At 41.7% G+C, this 23781-nt stretch overlaps 1 protein-coding gene across 2 annotated transcripts in view; it reads right to left on the reverse strand.

Moving 5' to 3' along the window:
- DNAH6 (dynein axonemal heavy chain 6) overlaps positions 1–23781 on the reverse strand; it is a 342820-nt gene that overhangs the window by 314079 nt on the left and 4960 nt on the right. For both annotated transcript variants that reach the window (XM_088481442.1, XM_088481443.1), the window contains exons 4-10: positions 22476–22743; positions 22054–22188; positions 17424–17547; positions 14308–14452; positions 11634–11802; positions 6978–7100; positions 3933–4133 (exon numbers count right to left, since the gene is read on the reverse strand). In XM_088481442.1, coding sequence (XP_088337568.1) covers positions 3933–4133; positions 6978–7100; positions 11634–11802; positions 14308–14452; positions 17424–17547; positions 22054–22188; positions 22476–22743 — 1165 coding nt within the window. The remainder of the gene's footprint in view (positions 1–3932; positions 4134–6977; positions 7101–11633; positions 11803–14307; positions 14453–17423; positions 17548–22053; positions 22189–22475; positions 22744–23781) is intronic.

A 23781-nucleotide genomic window follows, 5' to 3' on the forward strand; every position in this document is an offset into this window, starting at 1 on the left:
CCAGCAGGTTAGACTCCGCAGCTTTGATCAGGTCTCGTCAACGTCCAATTTCTGTGGATGAGGAGATCATATATTCAGGCCCCTCATCTACGATTCCTTCCACAACCTCGGACCTCTGCTTTCAATACTCCAGTGCCAAGCGTGACAAGGAGATTCCCAATTAAGTATGTAATTATTTGTAATTATTTATCTGCAAATAATTACATACTTCATTGTGAATCTCCTCCTCTATTGGTTTAATTTGATTCACCTTATAACACTAGTCTACAATCAGAGTCATGGTCACTCTAATCCAGTGGTTCCAAACTGGGTGCCGTGGCACCCTGGGGTGCCTCAGGACTCTTGCAGGGGTGCCTCGGGTTGGTGGTCCAGTATCAAATACAATTATATTTAGTCAGTGTGATAGGCAAAACCAGTGCTAAAAGGCTGCTAATCAAAAAATTTGTGTACAAAAAGAAATGCAGCCCTGTCAACCACCACATAACTGATCCTAAGGGTGACATATATGAATTTACTTCATGTAATTGTTACTGAATTTCTCAATAAGAAACTTTTGGCCCAGGGGTGCCATGAAAAAATGCTGATACTCTAGGGCGCCGTGATTCAAAAAAGTTTGGGAACCACTGCTCTAATCATTTAATACTGTATAATTTAATAGTAAAATAGCAACATTTAATGTGACAGCGTGATTTTTATTATTTCACATTCCAACTTTATATCACTCTCTTTATGTATTTATTTATTTTTAATATTTCACTGTATATGATGTTTTAATTCGTACAAATAAAGGTTATATTTTATTAAGGGTTTTTATCCTTTTTCAAGTATTCACCAATACCAGACAATTATTTTTATTTTCTTTTGTACTATATTTTCCCAATCACCCCTATCCATCCATTTCCTGTATCTCCTTCCCCCTCATCACCAGAGAAATAAAACAAGCTGCTGTCTAACCTCCCACTTTCCATGACAACCCCCACAGGACTGGTACCCGGCTCACACACTGGGCCTCCTCTAGGACTCTCCTGGGCCCTGCGTTGTCACCCACCGCTAAATACCTGGGTGAGTCTAATTACTCCCCAGGCCGTCAAAGAGACCAGCTGACCCACCTTACTGATTCGTATATTTCATGCTATTTGGGCCTTCATTTGACTACAGCTCTGGTACATAGGCCTAGGCTCTACCAGTGCCTCCTTCTAAAAGATTCTTATTGCGGTATACTTCTGCAGCCTAGCAGCCTCCAGCATTATTCTGATGTTCCTTGGCCCTCCCACATTAGTGTCTGAAATGTGTAGCTCCCAGTTCTACTGGTAATATCTTCCATCTCCATCCTTTGTATGTACTGCGCTTCCAATGAACTTTATCTTCTGACCTCTGTACCTACTGATCTCTCATGAACTTTATCCTAACATCTCGACCAATTGCACTACCACAAACTTTATCCCCTGGCTTACTGTTCCCCTGTGATCTTCATCATCAAACCTCTTGACCTGCTGCTTGTTACACCTTCTCCAGTCATTATTGCCTACTTGATCTTTTCTTTGGTAACACTTTATGTGTTGCTATCTAGTCTCTTTAACCTGGTCCAGTGGTTCCCAAACTGTGTGCAGCGGCACCCTGGGGTGCCTTGGGACACTTGCAGGGGTGCCTCAGGTTGGTGGTCTAGCACCAAATTAAATTATTTATGGTCAATGTAAGGTAAATATGTGGACAAACAGAAGCTAAACCTGTCCCCCACCACATAACTGAGCCTAAGTATGACAGGTCAGTACAATTTACTTCACTTTACTACTATACTATATTTTTTTCTGAATTTCTCAATAACAAACGTTTGGCTTAAGGGTGCCGTGAAAACAATGCTGATACTATAGGGCGCCGTGATTCAAAAAAGTTTGGGAACCATTGACCTAGTCTATTTTTTCTGCTTCAAGTACCCTTTCACCAAATCTTTCCTATCCCTCGCTTTCTACTAACGCTCTCTACTTGCCTGCTTACATCTACTTGACACCTTAATCTAATTTGTGTCTCTCCATTGTTTCTATGCTACTCAATTGCCTCAGTCTCTCACATGTATCTCTATACTGCTCCACGCCTCCATTTTTGCATTGTTTTGTCTGAATTGCCATTGTTTTCTTGCCATTTCTCACATTGACAAACTTATGTATTTTTTTCATTAAACTACCACAGTGTTATTATCATTGTCCTATATGTCCCCTGGTTCCCTGGCATGTTCTCCTGCTGTGCATGCACAAACTCCATCTGCTGACCTCTGGATATACAGTACTGCATGTTCTTCCATGCATCATGAGTTTATGTTACCGATCTGTTCTTTCCTTGTGCAGCTATAATTGTATACTCAAATACCTTGTCTCAGCCTTATCTTACATCATACCCATTTCTCCTTTCCTTTGTGTCTTATAAGAATGCTAAATCTGTCTGCTTGAGATACTCCACAGCATAACCCCACCTATGGCACTCCATGCCTCACTTACTGTCTCTCATTTCCCCCTTCCTCTAGAACAGGGGTGGGGAACCTTTTTCCTGCCGAGGGCCATTTTGATATATATAACATTATTTGCGGGCCCACTGCAGGCCACGCTCCCTCCATGTGACGTCACACGGGGCGGGCCACAATCGCCTGTGATTACAGCAATGCCTTGAGCATCCGGAGCTGTAAGGGCAGCGGTGTGAAGCGTCCTAAGGACGCTCCAGGTGGCACTGCTGCATAGATTCTGGTGGCAGGGTGCCATTCTAGGCACCCTGCTAGCCAGATGAGGCTAGCAGAGAAAAGCTCAGAGGACCAGACCAAATGACTCCGAGGGCCTTATACGGCCCCCAGGCCTGAGGTTCCCCGTCCCTGCTCTAGAATATAAACTCTCATGGGCAGGGTGCTCTCCACCTTATATCTCACATCTATCGCTCTTCCAAACCGTGTTGCCATGTTGAATCTTTTGGAATCTGTGCTGCCTAATAAATATGGATGGTGATGAACAGAACATATGCTCATAGACATGCTTTTTGTTTATGCACATCTTTCTATTATGAATGTATGAACACAAATTCCTCCATTTCTAAATGTCCCTTATTGTAGGTAGATAGTAAGCTCTATAGTAGTATCTTTTTTTGTATAATTTTAGACCTTTAAATTAACTTCCTTTGTGCAGGGCCGCAACTAGGGGGGGCTAGAGGTGCACGTGCACCGAGTGCCGGAATGGAGGGGGTGAAAAAGGGCTGACTCATGGTGGTTTGGGGGCTGCAGATTCAGAAAACGGCCATCCAAAAATGGCCGCCTCCATGGAGGAAACAGATGCTTGAGGTCCTTACTGGACCTCTAGTGTGTCTCCTCCTTGGCGGCGGCCATTTTTGCATGGCAATTTTCAGCAGACTCCATGCGGACGGCCAGTCATCAAGGAGGAGACAGACACTAGAGGTCCTACTGGATCTCTAGTGTTTGTTAGGCCAGCGCAAGTGCGGAGAGAAGATGTTGAAAGCTGCATCTTCTCCCGTGAAACCCCCTGGCAACGAGCATAAACCCCATAGCAACGAGCATGAAACTCCCTGGCAATGAGCATGAAACCCCTGACAATGAGCAGGTAATTTTAAAGTAATTAGAAGCCTTACTGTGGGGCATAAAATGGTGTCGTGCAAATATGTAAGTGGCACTTTGGTAGTAGGCATTACAGTGTGTGGCATAATGTGTAATGGGCATTATGGTGTGTGGAATAATGTAAGTCACTATACTAGGGACGTTTGACTAGTGCACTGCCTTATGGAGGAGCAAGGACAAAATCCAGGTACGGGAAGGGAGGGGGCGCAAAATTGCTGCCTTGCACCGGGTGACAGATATCCTAGTTTCGGCCCTGCTTTGTGTCAGGATAAACGTTTGCCTAGTAGTAAAACTGTGAGATATATTTCAAGAAAAAAAAACTTACCTTAATTTGATTAACTAGAGACTGCAAATGCATGTCATCCTCAAACATAGTACTTAGACTTGGGCCTTCTCCACAAGTCTTCTCCTCCAACTTATTGTTAATAATGGGCTGAGTAAAGGCATTAAAGTATGAGTCTGGGACAAGATTGGCCAATGACAAAACAGTTTCTTGAAACTGATCAACGACTTCGACAATTCTATCCTAAAAAAATAATAATGTTGTGTTGAAAATAAGATATACACAATGAACGTCACATATCACACACTATATTCTCTAATGACTAAATATATATATTTACAATCAATCTGGTTGTATGTTTGAACTACACTATGTATATTTGTATGTTTCAACTATACTTTGTTCAAAATGCAACTGTCATTCGCAAATAAAATAAATTATGCCTTTAATACATGAAATAAGTATTTGTCTAGTTGAGTGTAGGTGACATTTACCCAAATAAATAAATAGTGCACTGTAGCAACAGTAACCACTGTTTCCCTTTTGTAATGTCACAACATGCTTTGGGCTCTGGTGTTTCTGGCTTATGTCTCTGTGCATAGATTTGTATACTGTAGATAATCATGGCAAGATGACATATTTCGCAAAGGAGCATTTTTTTGCTGTGGATGATTGAAGGGTCAGGGCAGATACCAGAATTCCTCATGCATAACTATCTAGCAACAATCATGAGCTTGCCTGCATACTTATATTGCCGGAACAATATGAAGACATGAATTAGATTGCACTGGTCATAGTGCAAAGCTGGCATTCCTCATTTATTATGTATTCCAGAGCTATTTAATGAACAAAAGGCATTGATCATAACCAGTTTAATGTTAAACTTAAAATTATGGTATTTGCAAAGTAAGACTGTCCAATAACCCTTTTCTTTTGGGAGTTGTTTAAGACTTGAATGAGGATCAAATAAAGATAATTTGGAAGCAACTGGAAAAAGTCAGATTTAAAATGGGAAGAGCTAGGGCTGGATTTTTTTATCTGGAAACCATGTGCAGAATGGGAAAACCACAAACAGCTACAGATTTGCATTGCCCTACATACAGTACCTGTACTTTAACCCAAAGGTGCTAACTTTTATAATATTATAATTGTACACATTTTTGTAGACTTTAGGCCATATCCTATTAGAAAACGTATCGCACCATTTGCTCGAATATGTCACTTTTCGTATGCATGCACACTCCCACTTATCGGGCAATCCTATTTCAAAAGCGGCAAAAGTGCATTTGTGCGATAAATTGCAGGGTTGATAGACGAAAAGCACAGGAGAAAACATTATAAATGACAGTTAGTGGCCACGATCAAAGGGTTTGGGGTTCTTAAATTGTGTCAAATGGCTGTTATATTAATTTTTCTCTAAAACTAGGTATACATTAGACGATGTGTACCCAGCACAATCTTGTGAGTGACGGGAACCGGCAGGTGTGCCAGCATCGGCAAGTGCATACACAATTGTCAATGCCGGCAGCGATGGAGCGACAGCGGGGTGGGGTAGCGTGGGCCATGTTGTATTTGGCAGCATAGCATCGCTAGAGACATCCTCAGATCATTCTGCATGTACAAAAGATCTGAGGATGCGTCAGATGACCTGCTGGAGCGCACATCAGCAGCGTGCGTACACACTGGACAATATGAACGATTTGTCGTTCCGATGCATGGATATCCGCCAAATCGTTCAAGATATCATCTAGTGTGTAGGGGTCTTAACAGTGAAAAAATGATAGAAAACAATATATTTGGGCCAATAAAAGTTGCAGTTAAATTAGGGGTACATAAAAATGGGTGGTTATGTTTAAGTAATTTTAGGGCAATTTTAAAAAATGTTCAAACACACCTGTCACTTGCACCTGCTATGTTTAAAACACCTGGCACATCCATACAGCCCCCAAAATACCTGTCCCACTACTTTAAACCCACTTTCCAGCACTTCACCCCAAAAATTAAATTTTTTTCTTGGCTCAATTAAGCTAATTAAAAAATAATTTTGCCAAATTAGTCATTAAGTGGGGTGTCCAGGGTGTCCTGGATCAAGTCCCGACATTTTTACCTTAACATAGGGGTTTTGCACAACTTATCACCTGCTCAGGAGGTATTGAAAACTGTTTGGGACTTTTATGCTATGAAAAATTCACAAATGAGAAAACTGCATCAAATAGGATTTCCCGATAAGTATTTTTTTGCACAATAAGCTGTTTTGCGACAAAAAAGCGGCTTATCGCGGCTAATAGGATATGACCCTATGTCACTGAATGACAGTTATTTTCTGACAGCAGATAGGTTGTTATAATGCACTAGTTTCTATCTCTTACATTTTGTGCTATGTCTGCTCATAAACTTATGCCGCATATCCACTACTCGACATTACTGAGTGATTGCACGATTACGACATCGTAATCGTGCAATCGCTCAGTAATCGGGCACAAATTGCGCACATTATTGTCGAAATGACCTGCGATGCGCGCTCCCGCTGGTCGTTTCCGACATCAATCATCGCCCGAACATGCTGGTCAACCTGACAATAATGTCAGGTTGAGCATATTAGGAGATGATTGATGAGCCTACACTGACCGACTGCTCGTTCAGTGTAAGCACAGCACAGACTGAGAAACGACTGCACGATTATAATGTCGTAATCGTGCAGTCGTTTCTATGTCTGCTAGTGGATGTGTGCCTTTAGTGTACAATGTATTCTTGATGTGTGAAAATATTTACATATATACAACTGAAATCATAAATATATTAGAAACCACTAATAATGTTAGCTATTTCCATTACTATTCAGTTAAATTGTATTTTACATATCATTCCACTTGTATATAATTAACTGTTGTTTTATTTTATTTATTAATTCCACTTATGATTATAACTTCTTGTGACACATCCAATTTAACACTGTGACACAATTATGTAAAAGACATTGCTTGGAAATGATTGCTGTAATATAATGTAAAGGTAATCAGCGCACTACTTAAGACATGAACAATATAACATTGTGAATTTGTTTTGTTAACAGAAATTGAAACAAACCTGAAAATTGTCCAGTGAAGGTTCAAAATATAGTGACTGAGTATCAAGAACTATCTCTGTGAGGAACACTGGCACAGGGTCTTCTTCTGCAGGAGCACCGGACAGTGGGGCCACTACTGCAGCCTATTCAAATAAACATGTCATTAAATGGATAGAATTACCATAAAAGTGAAAGCAGTGAAACAAATCTATTTTTTTATGCTACATTAATTTGTTAGCTGTGTATTGGGTGTTTTTATTCTAAAAAAAGACATCACTGTGAAGTCCCTCATTTCAATACTGAGAATAAGAACAACAAGCTGGCCACTGTCCTTGGAGCTCTCTGCCATGACTGCACCCTGGGCAGGCCTCTTTCCTCAGCACAGACTGAATATTCTAGAGCAGTGTTGGCTAACCTTGACACTCCAGCTGTTGTGGAACTATATATCCCAGCATGCCCTGCCACAGTTTTAGCATACCCTAATAGCAAAACTGTAGCAGTGCATGCTGGGTTATGTAGTTCCATAACAGCTGGAGTGTCAAGGTTAGCCAACACTGTTCTAGAGACATTCCAGGGGTGTGTTATGACTTCTAGAAACTGAGACTAAAAAGAGAGCTCACTAGGATTATATGAGTTATGGGCCCCATCCACCTGTGATGGATTGCCGCGTTCCCGCGATGCTGCAACCCGCATCGCAGGATCGCAGAAATCCAACATGTTGGATTTCGGTGATTTGACGATCACGATCAAAAAATGACCGCAATCGTCAAATCGGGGACATTTAACATGGCAAATGTCCGCAATCGGATCGCAGAACTTCGATGGTGGGAGGTCGGCGTTTCCAACCCAGAAACGCCACCATTTCCCATCGCGTCGCCGGATCGTGGACAAACAGTCGCTGATGTATGGGCACCTTTACTGACTTTGCTTGAAAAAGTGAACTGTATTTTTGCAATTTAAGGAAATGGATGTGTGAGCTGTGGTATATACAAGTGCAGAAAATAGCTTGCTCACAATTAAACCCATAATTCCCTAAATCAGAAAACATATGAAAATCAGAGAGAAAGCTATTCAGAGAAAGCTATTCAGATTTTTTTTTATTTACTTAATACTGTATAGTAAATATATTGATATAATGCCACTTAAAGTTATGACAATTTAAGCTTTACATTGTTTTTAGCGAGAGCTGTCATTTGTAGAGCTGAAATATAACAGTTATATGACTCTTACAGGGGTATTCAATATGGGTGCGATAACATCGTTTTTTGCGTTAATATCGCACTTTTTAACTTTTTTGCGTTAATATCACTGGTTTTAGTTTTACACCGTATTAAATTTCAAAGGCTTATCGCAGTTTTGAAAAGTCTTTGATAAAAAACGGTGATAACTTTTCACCATTGAATAGGTGTCGAAAAAAAGTGCAGAATTGGGGTTTAGGGGTGCAGGCTTAAAAAAATTAGATTGACATTTAAAAAAGAACTGTGTCAAAAAAAGTTTAAAAAAAAAATAGGGACACCCCAAAAAATGTATTAAAAAATTGGGGTGCAAAAAAATGGGAAAAAATTGTTAAACAATAGGGAAATAGGTTCAGGGCTATTCTGCAAGTATGCAGCAGGTGTTTTCTAGAATATAATTATAGCGGCAGGTGCACAAATGCAGAATTTTTAAAAACTGACTTTAGGGACTTAAAAATATGCTAGTACCCATTTTCATGTACCCCAAATTTGATGGGACCACTTAAAAAAACGAAAAAAATAACCTAAGTGCTCTTCTGCATAACTTCTTCAATGTTGGGAAAAAAACACCTGCTTCGGCTATTTAAATCCCCGACTTTCAACTAAAGGCTAAAACGGGGGTACCCATAGTGATCCCCCATGTTTTTACTACTTTAGGGGGGTCATACAATTTTTTTAAGGAAAAATTCGTAACTTTACGCAAATCCAACTTCGGAGTTTCCTGTTTTCGTTAATTTTATATTGAATACGGGGATAAGCGGGAGCGCGCACCATACTTTAACGCAGAAAAAACCTCCGATATGAAATGTTAACTTCGACAGTGAAGTTAACGTTTCATATTGAATACCCCTCTTAGGGGTCTATTTACTAAGCAGTGTTATGAGACAGAGTGAAAAGTGATAAGTCTGTGATAAGGTGCCAGTCAATCAGCTCCCAACTGCCATCTCACAGGCTGTGTTTGAAAAATGACAGTTGGGAGCTGATTGGCTGGCACCTTAACACAGACTTATCACTTTTCACTCTGTCTCATAACACTGCTTAGTAAATAGACCCCTTAATTTTAGCTTGTTCAATATACTATAAAGTATTCAGTGCCAATCACATTATAGTGATCTCAATTTGGCAAAGGTAACACTGCTTAGCATTTAATAGTGTAGCATCTATGTTCTTCTTTTAATGGAATTAAACTGTTCTCTCCCTTCAAGATGTCTTCATTAATATCCCAGTCCAGACTGTGTTGCTACAGCCACAGGAAGGTTTGGGCAGCTTTCCAAAGAGAATGCAAAAAACTTCCATATAGGTAAATTTTGTAATTAAAAAGTAAAGTATAGTCATATTAGAAAACATTTTTCTGGTGAGTCATATTTCCTTGAATTAGTAAATGAATAGCCTACCCAACAGACTCTGTAATATAACCTATATTTGCTGGAGCTGAAGAGCCATAGATTACCAACCTGTGAAATAAGCCCTTGCCACCCGCATTGCCTGTGCATCCGAACACTCTCAGAAATACAGAATAGGAATTAACCTGTATTTTCCTACATGTAACAATTATTATAATACTTAGGTGTTGGCTCACAATGGGCTCAAGTTAAGTCCCTAAAAATTATGGCCATCCCAATCAACTTGCAGGGGGACTTGCCATATTGTGATATATTTAACTGTAAATTATGTTAAATGTACACTGATTTGAAATGTGCAATTTTTAATTCCCATATTTTAATAATGAAGTACAGTACTGTGCATTTCAGCATGGAGTTAGGTATTTGGTCAGGATTAATGGTGTCCTCAATCCATCCTGAAATACCATCAAGGAGGCATCTGATTGGCTCCAAATTTATTCTGCAGCAGGACAATGACCCCAAACATACAGCCAATGTCATTAGGAACTATCTTCAGTGTAAAGAAGAAAAAGGAGTCCTGGAAGTGAAGATATGGCCCCCACAGAGCCCTGATCTCAACATCATCGAGTCTGTCTGGGATTACATGAAGAAATAGAAGGATTTGAGCAAGCCTACATCCACAGAAGAACTGTGGATGGTTCTCCAAGATGTTTGGAACAACCTCCTTGCCAAGTTCCTCCAAAAACTGTGTGCAAGTGTACCTAGAAGAATTGAAGAACTGATGCTGTTTTGAAGGCAAAGGGTGGTCACACCAAATATTGATTTGATTTAGATTTTTCTTCTGTTCATTCACTTTGCATTTGGTTAACTGATAAAACTATTAACACTTCTATTTTTGAAAGCATTCTTAATTTGCAGCATTTTTTCTACATCTGCCTAAAACTTTTGCACAGTACTATATATAAAAAAAATAGGTAACTGTACAATTATTTAAAGGACCTAGTTACAGAGAACGTGTAGGTGTAAATGTAATAGCCTACAAAGTACAGACAGCTGCGAGATTTCTACTATTTAGCCAGGCTTGTTTTGCCATATTATTGCTGCTTTCTAAATAGCCAAAATCTTACGGCTGTCTGCAACTTGCAGGATATTACATTCTCCATATATATATATATATATATTACTTTTAACTTCTCAATCTAAATGTTTTACTTTACTTCGGCATCATGACTAACGGCAGTATGGGAAATTTAGTCAAAGTGAGCAGAATTTGTCCCAGATGAAATATATAACCATACTATGGACCTTCTATGGAGTTGATGTAAATGTCTGTAGATGCTCCAGTTTTGCATGCATGAAAGTAAATACATATATTCACTCAAGGAAGAGTTCCTTGCATCTTTGTGGTCTATCCTTCCCTATCCTTACGCTTGGTTTGCTATTGCAGTCCGGACTTGCACCAGTCTATACTTGATGTAAATGATATCCCTACACCCAATTTAGAATGTCCCGTTGAAATACATATGACTGTGAATCACCTGCATACACTTGGTTACGGAGCATGTGCGGTGCATTACAATGTACGTAAGCAGAAACAGTTGAAACAAAAGAATAAGAGAAAATAATAGTAAAGACTTACTGAACAAACCATTGCAGAATATGGGATATGTTTCATAAGCAGTCATACCCACAGAAGTAGCGCCTGCTGCTGAACCCAAAGAGATGATGGTATAAGTAAGTGAGGGGAAAGCATATGAGGGAAGAGGGCCCTGCTTGTGAGAGCTCACAATCTAAAGGGGAGGGGCAGACAGACAGAGGGTGAACAGAGAAGAGAGACAGTGAGCAAGGAGCCCCCAGTGGTGGGTTAGGACGAGAGCTAGAAGGCTTTAATAAAGAAGTGGGTTTTGAGAGCCTGTTTAAAGCTTTGGTGAGAGATGGATTGTCTGTTTGTTGTTAGTGACATCAAGAGAGGTGAGGGGATTTGGGAGGGTGGGAAGATGATCAGTCCAGTCTTAGCCATGTAAAATGTATACGTATACAAAAAGTTCAAACCATAAGGTTGCACTTTTTCCAAAATATTGCCATTAAATGACTTTACCTTTTTGCCTTTTGCTTCTTGCTTTACTTCAGTATTCCAAGCCTGTATCACTGCATCAGAAGGAGTAGCCTTCATCTTTTCCAACAGGTAGTTCAACAAAGATGAAACTGAGTTCACTGCCAGGATATGCATGGTGTTCACTATCAGGTAATCAGCTAATCGAATAAAGCTTTGTAAAAGGAAAAAAAAAAAACATTTTTGTTAAAGCTCACTGTTGATAGGACTCAAAATGATCCTGAAATCAACAACTACAGTATGCAAATATTTTTAGTAAAATAAAGTTTTTACTTTCCTCCTCCTTTCAACCCTTACCGCATTATCCTTATCCACTTTACTTGTGGGCTTAAAATGATTACATGAATGTCAATATCTTTTGCAATATCACTGCTGTAGGACCAGCCCATGTATGGCCAGCAGTGAGGACAACTAGCACATATTTCAAAGATAAACACCAACCAACATGACTTATTACACATTTTCTACCACACTCACTCATTTCAGGTGCCCAAACCCTTCATGTAACTTGCCATACAATCTATTAAGCATTATTTTAGGAGAAAATAAAATCATTTTACATTTAAAAAAGGGGGCGTCGATAATAGGCAGGAATTTGAAGAATCTTTATTTGCCCTTTCCATGCCCGATAATAACTCATAACATTTTTTTTTTATTTGTCTGTAGCAGAATCTGCATTACTGTGGCAATAACCTGGAGAAAATGGCATTGTGTGTGTGTCCACATTTTTACTGTTTTGCACCTTTCTCTCCAATTATACTCCTACTGATGCTCTACTAGAGATCTTCAAGCTAACCAAATGTCTCTGCTCACCGGCTGCTTGTCATCAATAGACTTCTTATATAAACTCTGAGCTTTTTCGATTCATGGAACATTGCTCTTGTGAAATATAGTTATTTGTGTTCTTTCCTTCTAACTCAGGGCCTGATTCAGAGCCGCTCGTAAGCGGCCGCTCGTTCGCACTGAGCGATGTTCGCACAACTGTGCATGCGTACGGATTGTAATACGCATGCGCGAACCAGTCAGTGCGGCCGAAAATCGTTTGTTCGCAAAATAGCGAATGTCTGCTATTTTGAGTGACAGGAGGAGGCGTATGTGGGTGGTAACAGGGGAAGGTGCTTGAAAACGGGGAGTGGAATTCAGAACGCAGGCGTGCTTAAAGGTCAAAACGGGCGTTTTATGGGTGTGCATAATTAATACAGCAGCGTCAGCGACCACGTCACTTGGTTTTTTTTTTAGTCGGAACTACTCGCAAAATAGCAGTTGAAAAAACCAACCACAAGAATAGCGAGCAGTTCATACGCTGTTCGATGTACTCGATTAATCTAATAAATAGCGGACATGACGTAGGATGCGAGCGGCCAGGGGGCGTATTTTTCCAAATTTCAACCGCAAGTTTTGCTCGCTCAGACTTAGAGGCGTGAACAGACTGCAAAGTGCGAACGGTTCATTTGAATAGCCACCCCTTTTTTTAAACGAACAACTGCAAATAGCGAGCGGCTCTGAATCAGGCCCTCAGACAGACCTTTCTATTGTATATAATGGAACCCTATGCAATCAAGGGATCTATTCATTAGCCCTTCATTTTTACAAAGTAGGTGATAATAAACATTTTCACCTACTTTTGTAGAAATTAAGTATCAAAGCCATTCATTATAAAGGTAACGCAGGACATATCACGGATATCTCCTGCTTACCTTTCAGTTCCAATCTGGGGCCTGATTCAGCAAGGATCGCTATTCTGCTAATATGCACGCAACGCAGTTGCTAATATCAGCCGTGATATGCAAATAATTGCATTCGCATTGTGATCGCAGCCTAATATAAGGACGCTCACTTTCCCTTACTCACATCCATATACTTTGGCAACATAGCGAAATAATCGGTAACATCGGACCCATACGCACAGTTAAGGCAGGTCAGACCTCCTTCAGCAACTGTGATACTTGCTGAAGCAGTCCCTGGCCCGCTGTCCACATACAATAGTATGGGGACCAAAATTCATCAAGCTCAAATTCCCAGACCCCGCTTCTTCCTATGGGAAGGAGGTCCGGGGTTGCAAAGAGGAATCAGTTTGGATCTATCTGCCCCTATACGGCTCCTTTCATCGGACGTTGGGGTCTTTGTGCGCATACATAACCCCAGGTTCATGCATGTGCACTAGCACTACTGAGTCAGACTCTGCAGTGCTAATTTTCACTGCTACAGAAGTAGTGTGATAGAGAACGTGGAGACAGATGTTACGGGGTTTTAGTATCCACCACTACTACTTGCAGCTAGTTCTATACTTACTTATAAGGGGCCACATGGCCCCTCATAATGAATTGACCCCCAAGTAATTTCTGCTAGATGTATGGTAGCACTACTGGTGATGATTTTGTATATCATGCATAACAAAAAATGTAATTAACAAAACCGATTTAAAAAAAAAAAAGAAGATGAGTTTAAAGTGATCCTTAAGATATACCACTAGATGATTTCCCCTCCAAAGATTGGTCACAGTGTGCATTAATGCATAGAGAGCGAATCCTTAATTGGTGTCGATTGACCATTAGTCTCTTCTCATTTATCACATATGCTCTACCAGTGGATATGTTCAAAACAACTGATGTAAAATAAAATAGCTTATAGGTGTTTATGTAAAGATGTGTTTACTGACCATGTGAGCCGCCTGCAGTGTGACCTCTTGTTGGCCTGTTCTGTGTAAGTCATTTTATCAGAGGATTCTCCAAAAAAATTTCCATCAAAATGAGAAAGAATCAGCACATCAGACACTGCAGGTCCTTGTTTCATATTCATTAGGTCTTGAAGAATACACAATATAGAAACCAATTTTAGCATAGATAGCATACAGAACATGTTAACCACTTAACTGACAATGAAAACAAAATGTACATAAACATTTTTTTTTTAAGTATATTTAAATGTTCTAGTGAAAAAAAACAAAACTAGGAGGTTATAGTCCACCCCCCACAAATTCCAGTATCTTTTGGTCCCCATTGAAACATTATCCCTGATCCCCCAGTGGCAACAGATTCCCAAGTAACAATAGTTCCCCCAGTGGCTTTAACCCCCCAGTCCATCCAATAGTAATAGATTCCCCAGTGGTTTTGCCCCGAGGCCAACTTAGTGTCTGTAGAAGTTCCCCCTCCATCTCTCCCCCCAGTGGCAAAATCTTAGGTAATAATAGTAACCCCCTCCCCCCAGTGGCAATAACTACCTTGTGGCATTAACCCCCATCCCCACCCCTACCCCCTTGTATCTATTAATCCCTCTATGGCTATGGATGCACCACTCTCCCAGGTCACTTACCCACACCCGCCTCCTGCAGAGTCTAGCAGAGTGGGTCAGGGGAAAACTGATCATCTTTGCATTCAGAGTGCAGAAATCAACTAATAGTGCTCAGAGGGGAATTTCAGTTCCCCTCTTTGCACTGGATTTTAACTTTTACTGGCGGGCGCAGGGTTGGACTGGCCCACAGGTGTACAGAGGATATTCCCAGTGGGCCCCACTATATGAGGGACCCACCCCCTCCTTTATGGGTGTGTAAATTGGTGTAATAGGCTCAAGGACCAAGATTAGCCCTCCTGCCAAATAAAGTGGATGGTCCAGTGGTCCTGACAGACCCCTGTCACCTCCTTTCTAAAGGGGCCCTGTCCTTTCTAATGGTTGACAAATTCCCTCTGTGGCTGGCCAAACCCTCTCTGATGGCTGGCCACATGCCTTAAGCTTGGACCCCTACCAATGCATTCCCTGGTGTACCTACAATGCCCCAGTCCGACACTGGGTAGGCGAATGCGCTCCAGAATGCCATCTGCCATGGCATTCTGGGGCGCAAAATTGTCAGTGATATCGGCAGTCACAGGATGCTACATAACACAACTTCAGCACAACTGATTATTTTAAATGGCAGGGAGGCAGCGGGAGTGCACGGTCTCAATGGATGTGACCGTGTCAGATCTCCAAGATTAGGACTTTTCTGTCATAGAAAGGTGGAATTTACTTAGGAAGTATCCCCCCTCAGATAGAAGCCGTATGGTCCCCATCCCCCTCCCGTCTTTACACTCTTTGTAAACTTAAATATTCTCAGCACTGAAGGCCCTGCAGGCATCAGGCTGCCATGAGTGATTCAAAAGCTGCCAATATGGATAGAGCACTAGGTAAGACATTATCTAGTGACATTTAATTTGAAGTGAGTGGTGTGTATAGTGGATGTTATAATGTTCAGGGGCACTAAAATGTGACATAATCTGAATCTCTACATCTACAATGTGGCATAATATGACCAGGGAATTAAAGGGATGATATATATATATATATATATATATATATATAAAGCGGAATGCGTTATATTACCGGCGCCGGCATCCCAACCGACAGGGTGCCGAGGGTAAGTAGCGGGGCTGGGTTAGGTTTAGGGGATAAGGTTAGGCACTAAGGGGAGTGTTAGGGTTTGGCACTAAGGGGGGAGGGTTAGGTTCAGGCACAAGTGGGGGGGTTAGAGTAGGGAGAGGGGAGGGTTAGCAAACAGACTAAAATGTGTTGTATGTCAACCCTGTTGGGTTCCCAGGGTCGGGATTTTGACCGCTGGGATCCCAACTGTTGGTATTTCATAACAAACCCTATATAACATACCATGTTAGGAATAACAGATGCTGCAAACAGATGATTTGCAAAAATAAAAAAGTGTATTCTCAAAACATTACAATACAGCATTCAAGTATAATACAGTATAATTGTAGGGTTGAGCAATATCTCAAACAAAAAGCTTAATGACATTGCACAGGTGCTTGTAAAGGGCAGGGCATCACCACTTAATTAACATAGATATTTTTTCATTACTTTTATATTTGTCTATTATTTTCTCATTATATTAACACTTATTGATTTATCTTTACACATCTATACTTTACACTTCACTATCACCTTTTTTCCCTTTTTCGTGTGATGCCCTGGGAATGGTCCTTGGCTAGACTCTTTTGGGGTTCCCTGCGCCTCGGATGTGAACCCCATAATGTTAGGTACGCCGGGAATATGACAATACAGGATAAGAGTGAGAAAGAGAGGAAAAAAGGAGAGAGGAGGAGATGTATATTAGCGGCAGATATCGTGCTGCTATAATTCTTCCTGCTTCACCTCTTTACCGAGGCAAAGCAGGCAGCACTAACGATGAGATGTATAAACATCTCATCTGCAGGAGTGGGAGAGTGAAAACGCCTCCCTCCGGGGGGCAGTGCTGTCCCTGCTGTAGTGGTAGGGCAACGCCAGCTGCAGCTGTCGATATGGAAAGCTGCAGAGGTCTGAATGGTCAGCCGAACTGACGGTTCATGCATTGCCCAGCTTATCGGCACTGCTATCTTAGTGCCCCTGTCATTTACCACCCAGCTCCCCAATAATACATGGGGAGAAGCGGTATCAGCGATAATACCGCCTTTCTCTCTCCCCAACAGGATTGAAAGGCAGCATATGGAGAGAGAAAGGGCGGCAGAGCAGTGGAAAGAATTAGAGGTGGTTGAAGGGAGAGTGAGAGAGGCAGCCCCAGGAGAGAGAAAAAGAGAGGTGGTCCAGGAAAGAATGAGTGAGAGAGAGAAAGCAGCAGGAATGATAGTGAGCGACAGAGAATAAAACTCACACAAAACAAACCACATGCAAAAACAATCACAATGGGTGTGACTGAGTGAGAACTATAGCGTTAAAGGCAACATACAACTAGTCACATTATAATGAAAAAAAAAATGAAAGACACAAATACAAGTACTTGTAATATTAGTTCACCTGGGTTCTCTGAATCATCCAGGTAGTCGTCCGGTGTAAAGTCAGCTTCCAACAAAGCTGTTCGAGTAGCACTCCTGACAACTTCCTTAGCTAAATCACGGAACTCAGACAAGCGGTTTGCAACCTGAGACATATAAAATTTATAATACACAAAAGATGTAATTTCGGAACAGGATGAAACAAAATTGAAATTTACAGTAAAAACTATCAATATTGTGTTAGATTAGATCAGTTGCACTCACAATAATATCACATTAGCGTTATGGTAGTTGTGCAGCCCAAGAGTTAAAAAAAAAATAGCAATATACTAAACAAAACAGCAGGTCCAATAACTTTCTAGACCAAAATGCATTTTATGTCTTAGTTGCAACAATATGTTGAATTAAAACATAACTTTTAATGGACAAGAAATAAAAAAGGATATAGTTGGCATCATGGCGCACAGAATGCTGGGACAAACGTGGGTCACAGCCAATGAGCGGCCGCTACATGTAAAGAAGCCTCTGATTGGCTGGCAGACCGTGTGGTAACACATACCTATACTTGTCCGGCTTTTAACGGGTATTCATTTTTGTTTTTTTTGCAAAGTGTCGTGGATGCTACGGAGACCGGAGCGAGGATAGAGGTGAGCATAGGATTTTTTTCCAGGTACTCCCATTGGAATTCTACTGGAGAAGGGGACAGAACAGCTGGCAGCAGGTAAGTATGTGCGAGTGAGGTAGGTAGTTGTATGTAATAAAGTTGTACTTGACACGGTGTGTGAGTGTTGTGGTTTTTTAACTATTTATTTTACATGGGAGGTACGGGTGCCGGCCATCTGTTGGCACTTGTAGTTCCACAAATGCCAAAGGACAGGCATGCTGGGACCTGTAGTTCCACTGTAAAATACAATAGTTTCTCTATTTTTGCACCTGCTGCCAGCTGTTCTGTCCCCTTCAACACTATCTGTCACGCTTGGCGCTGGGGGAGTGGAAACTCTGGGTCCGGGTTGCAGGAGGAAACAAAGGCGAGGGGCCTGGATATATGTTCTCCTCATCCACAGCTCTCGAGTGTTGACGAGACCTGGGCAATGGTGCGGAGTCTAACCCACAGGATGGTGTTCGCCAGTGACCCCTCCAATCGGGATTTGGGCTTAGCTGCACCCTGTGAGCAGGTCGCGGTCCTTTGACCAGGTACCCGAGCTCAGTGGGAATTGGAGACACAAATAACCGTGGCCCTAATAAGAGATGCCTAAGGTTTAAGGCACTGTGGAGTGATCCACAAACAACGTAAAGAAGTCTGGCAATACTGTAGCACAAAGTTCACTAGTGACACGTTTAACACACAGGCAGATATGATAATTCACTGTTGTATGAAGTTCACTAGAGGCTCGTTTAGCACACAGGCAGATGGTAATTAACTGTTGCACCTGGTTCACTAGAGACTTGTTTAGCACACAGGCAGATGGTAATACACTGTTGCATGAAGTTCACTAGAGACACGTTTAGCACACAGGCAGATGGTAATTCACTGTTGCACAAGGTTCACTACAGACACGTTTTAGCACACAGGCAGATGGTAATTCACTGTTGCACAAGGTTCACTAGAGACACGTTTAGCACACAGGCAGATGGTAATACACTGTTGCAAGAAGTTCACTAGAGACACGTTTAGCACACAGGCAGATGGTAAATCACTGTTGCACAGGGATCACAGTAACGTCTTGGCACACAGGCAGAGATGGAACACACTGTAGAGGAATAGAACGCCAGGAACCTGGACCGGAACTCAACTAGGGACTAGGAGACAACCGTTGTTCAGGCAGTTTGCAGAAAGGTGGAAGCAGGCTATATACCCCACAGAACCCTTTGATAGGTGCACAGCGATCAACTGACGCTCACCTATCCCAGGCCAGAAGTACAGTCACATGGGCAGACTGACATGGCGGCGCCCATGCCGGGAACCCCGAGTCCAGACACCGGACCGCCCGCAGTCCCCTACGCACGGGGAGAATGCTCAGCATCCTCTCAGCCGCCGCGCCAGCTGCCCGACCGCCCGGGAGATCAAAGGAATCCGGCGAGGAGGTAAGGCCGCGCTGATCCCCGGCAGAGCCCTGACACTATCCTGACCAACACGGGAGCTTGGTAAATTCCCGATTTTTGATTGATCCTATCTGTGTTTAAAAACGGATCAAATCGGGACCAACACAAATCATAGTAAATTTACCCCTTAGTTACTAGTCTGTCCAGCTCTGTCAGGTACAAGGCAGATGATGAGGAGAAGCAACAGTGAGGAGAAAAAGGAGAAATTGAAGTTTCAGATGTCAAAAGGAGACTGACTGTTTGTACAAATACTGGTTTGTAATGAATACTTCCCCATTTCCGTTAGCCATTGAGGAAAATGTAAAGAACACCTATGTTTGAGCAAAGTAATAAACAGAGCTAAAAGAAATGTCAGGTCAAATTATCTGGTGTTTGTGTACTATGGACTTTGTTGATTGCAGTAACATACACATACCTGGGGCCTGTTTCTGAGTCGGACGTAATGCCACTATTCACGCAAATGGTTGATATTTTGCAACTACGCACGCAACCAGAGCCGGCCCTAACCAGTTTGATACCCTAGGCAAAATTTTGGGTGGTGCCCCCTAGCACCATCGCTAGTTCCGCCTCTGACCCAGCACCCCTCCCCAGCATGGCATCAATCAACTAGAAGTACAGATCACAGCAGCAGCCAACAACATCCATGACACCTCACCCATTGCAATCCTCATCCACAGAACTGTAACACAGTGCCCTGTGCCAGCAAGAGCAGTGGCGCCCCACCCCTGTTTGTCTCCCTGCAGACAGGTCCAGGCTGGACTCCGTAAAGGTCCATGGGAGGAGGAGCTGCTGTGGCTGGGCATGCCCAGCAGCCCTCCTCCAGTAGCGATTTTTGTTACTGCCCGCTGCCCCCACTGTCTCTGTTCCCCAGTGCCACTGCTGCCGGCTGTATGAGCTGCCGCCCGATCAGAGCTGAGCTAAGAGCTCCGATCGTGTTAGGACAGCAAGAGCAGAGGTGCGTCCGCCTGTCTTGGTCCCATCATTGCCCGCTGTCAAGCTGAGGTGGCTCTAGGCTTGGAATGCATGCCCCTAGGCATTTCAAATGCTCAAGGCATTACCTAATTTTTCTATGTCTAGAGCCGGCTCTGCATGCAACTAAGGCGCTAAAAAGTCACACTACACGTGTTCCTTGTTGTGTGTGTACTGATTGAGATATACGGTCTCAGAAATGTATTGAGCATTCCTAGGGGTGACTGGGAGGTGGTTATTCAGATGCATGGAGATACACTGTCTTATGGGCATTTCACTGATGTGGTTGCGAATGCAGACGTTCAGTCCCTCACATTGGAGGTCATACTCTGACAGAGAATCTGCATCTGGAATGGGGCTGGTGCAAGTTTCTAAAGCAGTATTTCAGCATCTAAAGATGCTCAAAGTGGACGTCTCAGTCCTTGCACACCCAAATGCACGAATATACAGCTGGATAGGGCTTGCACCGGTATTAGCATAAAGTCGTAGGTGCTACACCAGCAAAAGACACATAAGTGCTCGCAGCTCGTACCCGGGATTGAGTTAGTCCATGGAGCAGGCGGGCACGGCTGACAGAGCAGGCCGGTGTGTGGCTGCACAGTGTGACTTCTGACATCACTTCAGGCTGCGCACAGCCAGGGACGAGTGCTGCAGGTGCTCAGTGCTGCCCGGCATAAAAAAAAAATACTAAATAACGCATACAAACATTAGTCCCAAAATCCCTGGTTTGGACGCTCCAATCCTGGGATTGAAATCCCACCAATTTTAGGCCACAATCCAACCGATCCCAATCCTGGGATCGGCCTCCCTAGTTTCTGCAAACCTTGTTCATAATCAGCTAACCCTATGTATAGTCAAACCTTGTTCATAATCCTATGTATATTCAAATCTTGTTTCTGACTTGACAATTCTGTGTGCCTGCAAACCTTCTTTCTGACCTTGCAATATTGTGCACCTGCAAACTTTCTTTCAGACCTGGAAATCCTGTGACTCTTTTGAGTCATTGTGTAATCTTCACATCCTGTCATTCTTTGCAACCATTGTGTCTCCAGCTCCTGTGACTCTATGCAACCAGTATGCAATATTCAGCTCATATGATGCTCGGCTACCAGTGTGCTCAACATTATGCAGGCACTGGAGAGATCTCAGCGAGTGTGCCCATTTTTTTTAAAGCAGCAATAGTTTAAAAGGCAAACCAAGGATGGTTTTACTTTTAAACTATTACCGCTTTAAAAAAAAAAACACAGGCAGACTCGCCGGGATCTCATCAGTGCCTGCATCTCACAGGCTTTTACATTTCCCCCTTAGTCTTCTTTTACTAGTGACATTAAAGCCCCATTTACACAGCCCGTAAAACAGTAAAACTTATAATAAGATGGTGATGTCTTCTCACTAGTTACAAAAGCACACCAATGCAGATTATTAATGTGTCACCATGAGAGTAGTTTCATCATATATATTTGCCTACCTAATCCTGATTAAAGAAAGTATCCCTTCAGAATACCATAAGACTGCTTTTACCATACAATTCCTATGAGCAATGAAAGGGAGACATTTTTACATAGCATACTATACTGTACCTCTTCCAGCTGTTTAAATTGATTGTCTATGAATTCTTTCAAAGTATAGGTGTAGCCTTTCTCAATGCGGCACAGGCCCATGTCACTGATCCTAAAACACATTTCTTGTATATTGAGGAGAGCAGGACGCAAAGACTGGTGAAACAGAAAGCACAACACAGACATTTTAATCGTTGTGCTACTTCTTTGGCCGTAGGGTTGAGATGAATTATATATAGGTAAGAAAGAAAGCAAACGTGATTTATTTTTTATACTATTTTATGTATAGGAAAAGAATAAAAGAGATACTATGCAGAATACATTTACTTTAACAAAGAGAGGACAAACTCAGTATGGACCACAGTATATAAATACCTGAGGTCACTGCATGCAGCGACACATGTATAGTTAGATTCGATAATTAGCCAGTTTTAAATACATACTGAGTTAACAATGAACAGATTCTCCTGCAGGGCCTTGCGACATTCACTGATTTTCTTGGCACGCACATTTTTTCTCCATACAGTGAAAGCTTTCCACTTTCGGAAGAGGGCAAAAGTAGGAATTTGCTTCAGTGCTCTATGGTAAAGATATTCCTGCTTCCAACGCTCCAGTTCCAGAAAAAGAACCTCTCCATTACGTATATGGGTGACTCCTCTGTCACTTATGGTATAGTAGTCATACTTGTTGATGTTTTTATGGTTTACAATTCTAAATAAAAAAACAATTCATGGTGAAATATATCTTACATTTTTGAATTTCAGTTATGGCATAAAATGGAATCTTTTCTTACACTTGATTTCAACTTATTAAGTATGAAGTACTTCTTTAGTATAAATAACTGATTTTTATGTTTTGTATATATTTGTGTCTTTTTGCAGTATTATGTGTCGATAGTATTTGATTGTTATGACAGGGAGTATGTCCTATATGAGATACACACTGTGTTATTTTGTTTATGAAGCCACCATGTGAAAACCCATTTGGTTTTCATTTGATATTTCGAAAACAGAATTAACCTTTTGAATTTTTTAACTGCGTAGGTGGTTCTGGGAATGTGGTCATATGGAAGGTTTACAGAGGTAGCTGCAGCCCTCAAATCCATGCACAGATATAGTATACTGTAAGTGCACTACCAAGAAAATTTATAGATCAGCAACTTGCTGGCTAATTTATGCCGTGGAATTATTTACACCAATAGTGGGTATCAGGAAGACCAGCGGCTACACATAATTCTCATAAAGTCATTTTGACCAGTAGTAAATTCTTAAAGGGTCCTTAGATATTTTTCATAGTGAATCTCACAACGAGGCAACATCACTTAGCATTCACACAGTCAACACTGAAGGGTAATCTATGACATTATGCTTTTTGTTCTCAACCAAAGATTCCTATGCAGTTTGGGCTATTGGAATGTTGGCTACAGGTTACAGTATCATTAAACTACATTTATGAAAAATTGTCTGCCTTCATCAAAGAATGAAACTCCCCTTCCAAATCTTGCTAATCGACAATACCTCCAAGCTCTATATATTAAGGTCCAAGCCACCGCTATGATGTTCTTTGCCTCAAGACAATACTTAAAACTACAGTATACTAAGTGCATTCATAGTAATCTAGCACAAATACTTGGACTACACAAACTTAATTTATACAAGTACATACAGTACATTTATCATCAATTTTTGGCTAGCATTATTGCTGTGGCGGTGAATTAATATGCCGACAGTGTGGCTATAAGGGTAGTTG

This window comes from Taudactylus pleione, unplaced genomic scaffold (assembly GCF_031769625.1).
Source record: "Taudactylus pleione unplaced genomic scaffold, aTauple2 ptg000273l, whole genome shotgun sequence".
Lineage (NCBI taxonomy): Eukaryota > Metazoa > Chordata > Amphibia > Anura > Myobatrachidae > Taudactylus > Taudactylus pleione.